This window comes from Condylura cristata, unplaced genomic scaffold (genome assembly GCF_000260355.1).
Source record: "Condylura cristata isolate star-nosed mole 26May11 unplaced genomic scaffold, ConCri1.0 scaffold00001, whole genome shotgun sequence".
Lineage (NCBI taxonomy): Eukaryota > Metazoa > Chordata > Mammalia > Eulipotyphla > Talpidae > Condylura > Condylura cristata.
The window spans coordinates 86,850,844-86,856,732 of NW_004567102.1; the positions used below are offsets into that span (position 1 = coordinate 86,850,844).

General features: G+C 60.9%; 1 protein-coding gene across 1 annotated transcript in view; it reads left to right on the top strand.

The window, feature by feature from the left end:
- The window catches only part of PNLDC1 (poly(A)-specific ribonuclease (PARN)-like domain containing 1), a 14,467-nt gene that overhangs the window by 952 nt on the left and 7,626 nt on the right, over positions 1–5,889 (top strand). Inside the window, exons 3-10 of the mRNA XM_004674168.1 lie at positions 167–272; positions 558–631; positions 2,569–2,608; positions 3,047–3,170; positions 3,307–3,395; positions 4,222–4,322; positions 5,291–5,367; positions 5,476–5,619. Coding sequence (XP_004674225.1) covers positions 167–272; positions 558–631; positions 2,569–2,608; positions 3,047–3,170; positions 3,307–3,395; positions 4,222–4,322; positions 5,291–5,367; positions 5,476–5,619 — 755 coding nt within the window. The remainder of the gene's footprint in view (positions 1–166; positions 273–557; positions 632–2,568; positions 2,609–3,046; positions 3,171–3,306; positions 3,396–4,221; positions 4,323–5,290; positions 5,368–5,475; positions 5,620–5,889) is intronic.

The following is a 5,889-nucleotide window of genomic DNA, read 5'->3' on the forward strand; positions in this document are numbered from 1 at the left end:
ACCCCGTGGCCCCCCTGGGGACGTGTGGTCTGAGGACGCGGTGGCCTGACCTGGGGACCCCGTGGCCCCCCTGGGGACGTGTGGCCTGAGGACGCCGTGACCTGACCTGGGGACCCCGTGGCCCCCCTGGGGATGTGTGGCCTGAGGACGCAGTGGCCTGCCCTAGGGGCCCCCTGGGCCCCCCGGAGACGCCGCCTTTCTTGCCTCCTTGCAGGCCTGGACATCGAGTTCACTGGGCTCCGTTCTCACGTGTCCCAGCCGCAGCAGATCAGGTAAAGTCGGCAGAGCTGCCGAGGGCTGAGCTGGAGGCTTCGTGCCTGGGGCTCCCCGCAGGGCCTCCGCTGTCCCCTCCTTCCAGCAGGCACCGCTCGGGCATGGGGTGGGGAGGCTTCCTGTGGGGTGCTCACATCTGGGGACCCGGCCTGTGCCCCTGCCTGTGGGAGATGCCCCCAGCACGGAAGGAACCCACTGCCCAGCGGAGGGCCCGGGGGAGGGCCGGCCAGCAGAGGCGGGAGCCGCGGCCTGTGGTGTGGACGGGCAGCTGATGCTTCTTCCAGCCTCTTCGACCTGCCTTCCGAGTGGTACCTGAAGACTCGGCACAGCATCCAGCAGTTCACCATCTGCCAGATCGGTGAGTGCGGCCGCTGCCTTGCCGGAGGTTTCCTCGGGGTCTCCGTTCCCGTTTTCCACAGTCATTTTCCTGCTCGTTGGGTTTTCGACCTGTGATGCCCCTGGACCTGGCCCCCGGGCGCTTTGTTAGCAGCTGTGTCAGGCCTGATGCGCAGCTCCAGGAATCCGAGCCCAGTTCCCCGGGAAGGGCGTGCTTGCGCTTCACGAAGGCAGTCAAACCGGGTCCCAGTACAGGCGTGTTCTTCATTTCCCCCCCGCGAGTGTTCTTTAGCGCTCCTCCTGCACCCGCACGTACAGATCTCGTGATTTCCTCCAGACAGTTGCGTACTGCTCCAAGCCAAAGGCACCTGCCCCTCCCACCAGCGCATACTCTGCTGCTGTGGGTAGTAAGAGGAGGGTGCCCCGGCTCGGGTGGCGGGTAACTGTGCTCTTGTGAGGAGGTATGTTTGATGCCCTCTGGCCCCGGGACTGCAGGGTCAGTGTGTGCCTGTCGGCCTGGGTCGTGAGCCGGACGCCTCTCCCCGCCCACCCCCGTGGTCCGCGCCCGCGTTACTGCGGACGTGGCTGCTCCCTCACTCCCGGGCGTTTCGGCCTCACGTCTGCTGCCCACCTCGTAGAGGAACATGCTCTGTTGTTCTGATTTATACTTCCTAACACAGGGTCGAAGGTCAAGGGCTAGATAGTAAATATTTTAGCTTTTGCGGCCACACGGTCTCCGCTGCAGCTTCTCGATGCCGCTGTCATTAGGGGAGCGCAGAGCTTGCCCGCCGCCCAGCAAACGCAGCTTCCAGAACAGGCTGAGCGCGCCAGTGCTCTCCCTCTTGTCCTCGGCTCTTTCCCCGTTGTTCTCGCTGTCGTCATTGTAAGGCCTCCCTGCACGTGCTGGACAGCACTGAGGTGTGTGTCCCTCCTTGGGCGCACACCCAGTGGGTGCTCTCACGACCACATCTTAAAGTAGTGAAGCGTGTATTTTTTGGCTTTTAGTGTGTTTGAATTTTTTTTTAATTCTTACAGAACTGGGGTACAGTCAGAGGTGTGGTGGGGTGAGAGGCTTCACCAGAGACAGAGCGGGGAGCAGAACAGGCAGATCGATGAAGTCCACTGCTGAGGGGAGCAGCAGGCAGGACAGGAGAGGTCTGCCGCGCCCAGGGGGTCACTCCCTGGCCGGGGATCGAACTCATGCTGCAGTGGCTTCGGACAGCTTCATAATGCGGTGCTCTAACCTGTTGCGCCACCAGGGCGAACCCTGTTTGATGAATTTTAAAGCTATAAAAATGTCCACTTAATACTTCTGGTCGTCCGCGGGTGGAGTCTCAGCACTGATGCTGTCCCCAGCCACTGCAGCACGGGTTCCCCTGTTCTGCTGCCCACCCCGTCTCTGGGGAGTCCTCTCACCCTCCCACCTCTGGCCTGTGCCCCAGTTCGTACATGTATAAATAAAGTTTTTTAAAAAGTATTATTTGCTTTCGTGTTTGCAGAACCACCTACCATTATTTTTTATTTACTCTAGTGTGAGTTACCGGCAGACGCTTCTCAAGTTTCCTATCTGCCCTGTCTTTTATTGAAGTGCTCAGGGCACCGCGGGGCCTGGGCATGCAGAGTACTTCAAAGTACTTTTCAGAGTGTTTTGTCTTTGTAGCTCTGGTGACTTTTTTTTTTTTTAAAGATGTCATTTTATTATTTATGTACACAAGAGCTGGGGTAAAGGCCAGAGGTGTGGGGGGTGAGAAGATTCACCAGACACAGAGTGGGGAGCAGAACAGGCTGACTGAGGAAGCACACTGCTGAGGGGTGCAGCGGGGAGACAGGAGGGGTCTGCTGCACCCTGGGGGTCCCTCCCTGGCGGGGGATGGAACTCGGCTGTGAGCCTGGCAGCGCCGAGGCTCACCCCTTGCCCTGCTGCTGTTCTCCGGTGTTCACTGCTCCCGTCCTCTCTAGGGCTGTCGGTGTTCTCCAGCATCGAAGGCGAGACGAACAAGTACGTGGACCCGCCTTTTCAGAACAGGCTCTGCCATTCATGTCCTCTGCCTGCCCCCTGCTATTGTGCTTCGAGCCTGATCCCTTTGGCTCCTCTGTGGATCCCGCTCCTCCTCCTAGTCTCTGGACACAGCACCTCAGGGGGCTTGCAGACACCCCTGTCGCGCCCCTTGGGGCGCCCTTCCCCATTCTGCTGGCTCCTGTTGTGCCTTCAGGCTAGTTACAGTGAGGGTGAGGGTCAACGAGGATGCTGATGGGCCCCCAGGGTCTGTGTATGTCCCCAGGCTCTCTGCCCTGCCACCCTCCTCTCCCCAGTGCCAGTCATGGCTCCGAGGCAGAGCGACGCTGAGCCGTGTCTCGCTGCTCTGAAGCCGCCCTCAGACCGGAGGTCACATGCGTGGGGCGGTGGCCTTTCTCCTGGTGTTCTGGTTTGTTGTAGGTATGTGGCTCATTCCTGCAACTTCTTTCTCTTCCCGACGACATTTGGGACTCTGGATTCGGAGTTCTCCTTCCAGGCCTCCAGCGTCCAGTTCCTGAATCAGTACGGCTTCGACTACAACAAGGTAGGCAGGAGGCCCCGCCGGCCCGCCTCCCCCCCACACCCCCCTCCGGGGTGGACCCTGGCTGGCCAGGTGCCCGGCAGCCCCCTCCCGGCGTGGAAGGTGCCCTGACTCGGCTCGTGGTCCGCCCCGCCTCTAGTTTCTCAAGAAGGGCATCCCGTACATGAACGAGGAGCAGGAGAGGAAGATGAAGCAGAGCATCCTGACCGGGAACTGGCGGGGGCGCAGGTGAGCCGCCTGCGGGCCTTTCCAGGTGCATGTGCCGCCCCGTGGCCAGGCCTCGGCTGTCGCCCTCAGCTGCGACGCTGGCTCAGCTGGACGCCATGAGGAGAAGCCTGAGAAGACCTCGCTGCTCGAGCGAGAGGGGAAGCGGGGACCGAACTCGTCACGCCAGGTGGCCTCAGCGGAGCGGGAGCAGCCTGCAGAGGGGCAGGCCTGTGGGGTCCCTGACTGCCGCGGGGCCTTCGCGGGGCCTCAGGGCTGACTCTGGGGTCACGTGCCCGGGCTCTGTCCAGCCTGCTGTGTCCCCCAGGGCAGGGTCCGGGCTGCCTGAAGCCTGGCTCTACTGGAGCAGGGCCCTGGGGTGGGGCCGAGTGGCAGGAGTGGCCCAGGCCGCCCCGGTCGGCCGACTCTGGCTGTGGACACAACGGTTGAGCCTTTTGGGCCGCAGATTCTCGGCCTTTGCCAGGCAGGCGGAAAAGTAGGCAGCTTTTAACTCTAGAATGTTGGTCAATGAGCCATTCCGGATAATCATTACCTGGCCTGGATAATCATCTTCTGTGATGTTGACGATTTTATTTCCCCTAAAGATTATCTGATCATAAAGATTATCTGATAAATATGTAGCTTTTTTTTAAAGAAATTTTTTTTTACTTGTGCATATAAGAACTAGGGTGTAGGCCAGAGGCTGGGGGGGTCAGAAGATTCACCAGACATGGGGTGGATGTCTTGCTGAGGTCACCATGTTAGAGCTGGAGGCCTCAGACCCCCTTGTGTGACTTGGGGTCCCGGTGGTTTCCCCTGATCCTCGCTGTTCTCTCCCTTTTTTTTTCAGTTCTCTGGATAAAGACCAAATCAAGGTGGTGATCGACGAGGTGACGCGGTGGCTGGACCTGGCGGAGGAAGGCGACTGGATGACCCTGCCGGGGGTCTCGGGTACGCAGGGGGAGGGGGTACCTGCTTGCGCACTTGGGGGTGCCCCTCTCCTTCCGGTCCAGGCCTTGCTCACGTGCTGTGTGTGGCTGCAGAGAGGCCTGACCGCAGTCAGTCAGGATGAGGGTGCGCCGGGCACCCCCGCCAGTGCTTGTCCCCGGGAGCCGCCCTGTGCAGGCAGGGGGCTGGGCCTACCCGGCTCTGGAAAGAGCTGAATGTAGTTACTTGGGCCTGCAGCTCTTCAGCCATTTTCTCAAGTGAGAAAAGTCAGCCTGTCCCTTCAAGGAGAATAACTGAGTGTCTGCTTGTGACACAATTCAGGCTTCCATTCGAATCTTGACATTCTGTCGACTGGCTTCCTGCCATGGCTGTCAGCTTTCCCGGACCGCGGCCTGGCCACGCAGCCAGTGGTACGAACGCATTCGTTCAAATTGTGCGGCGAAGCGTGCCGCCGTTGGGAAGACCACCCAGACGGTGCTTCCCAAACAACCAGGTGTGAGGTCGCGCAAGGCGCAGGAGCGGCGCCGGCCGTGGCCCAGCTGAGAGAGTGCGTCGGTGTTGGCTTCCGAGTCCACACCGGGCCCTGCGTGCGGCGGGATTTTCCTGTCTGCAGCAATGACAAAGCAGAACTGACCGAATGGGGCAGCTAGGCGTCAGCCCAGACATCACGGGCAGTTGCAGCAATGTAAAGTAACATCGCCCTTTTCACTAAATTTTGTTTTGGAAACTTATTTTTCCCTGTGTGTGAGTGATGGGTTTAGTTTCAAAGTAAAATTGTCAGTGTATACCTGCCATTTCTAAGCTGTGGGGTCAGCAGCTGGGGTCCCCCACTTACGAGCGGCTCCGGGGCAAAGCTGCGGGTGTTCCAGTGCGGGCTCCCGGCAGGTGGCTTGAGGCACAGGTGCAGGCCACCCCCGCGCCCGCCCCGCTGGAGGGGAAGGTGATTCTGTGTGGACCTGTCTTCTGCGCAGGCTTCCAGGCCTTTGAGGTCCAGCTGGTGCTGAGGCAGGCTCTCCCCGAGATCTGGACAGTGCTCAAAGACAAAGGGGTGAGTCCTCGCCGGGGAGGGGCGCCCCGCCGCCCTGGTTCCCACTCCCTGGGCCCCACCTTGGAGGCGAAGAGCCATTGTCCGGCTCCGGGGTCTGCCCCCGCGCAGGTGGTCGTGAAGAAGGTGAGCAGGCAGCACCGCTGGTACCTGGAACACGCCTCCTGCGACCGCGAGAGCTGCTGGAAGGAGAAGATCCTTCTGTCTGCCAGGGGCTTCTCCGTGTTTTTCCAGATGCTGGTGAAAGCCCAGAAGGTGGGGAAGCCGCGCCTCTTCCCCAACTCATTGGTCCTTTGTGTTTCTGTACATGCCGATGCGACCCCCAGGGGTGGAATCAGATTCCTGGAGATGAGGGGGCCCTTTCTGCCCCCCCTCTCACCACGAGAGGGGGCGCCGTAGGAAACGGCACCGTCCCTGCCCCTGTCGGGCCCGCGCAGGTCAACACCAGGGGCCCAGAGCCCAGGGAGGCGGCAGCCCCGCCTCGAGCGCCTGGGCTTGAACCTGCGGCCGGGCCCCGGGTCACGG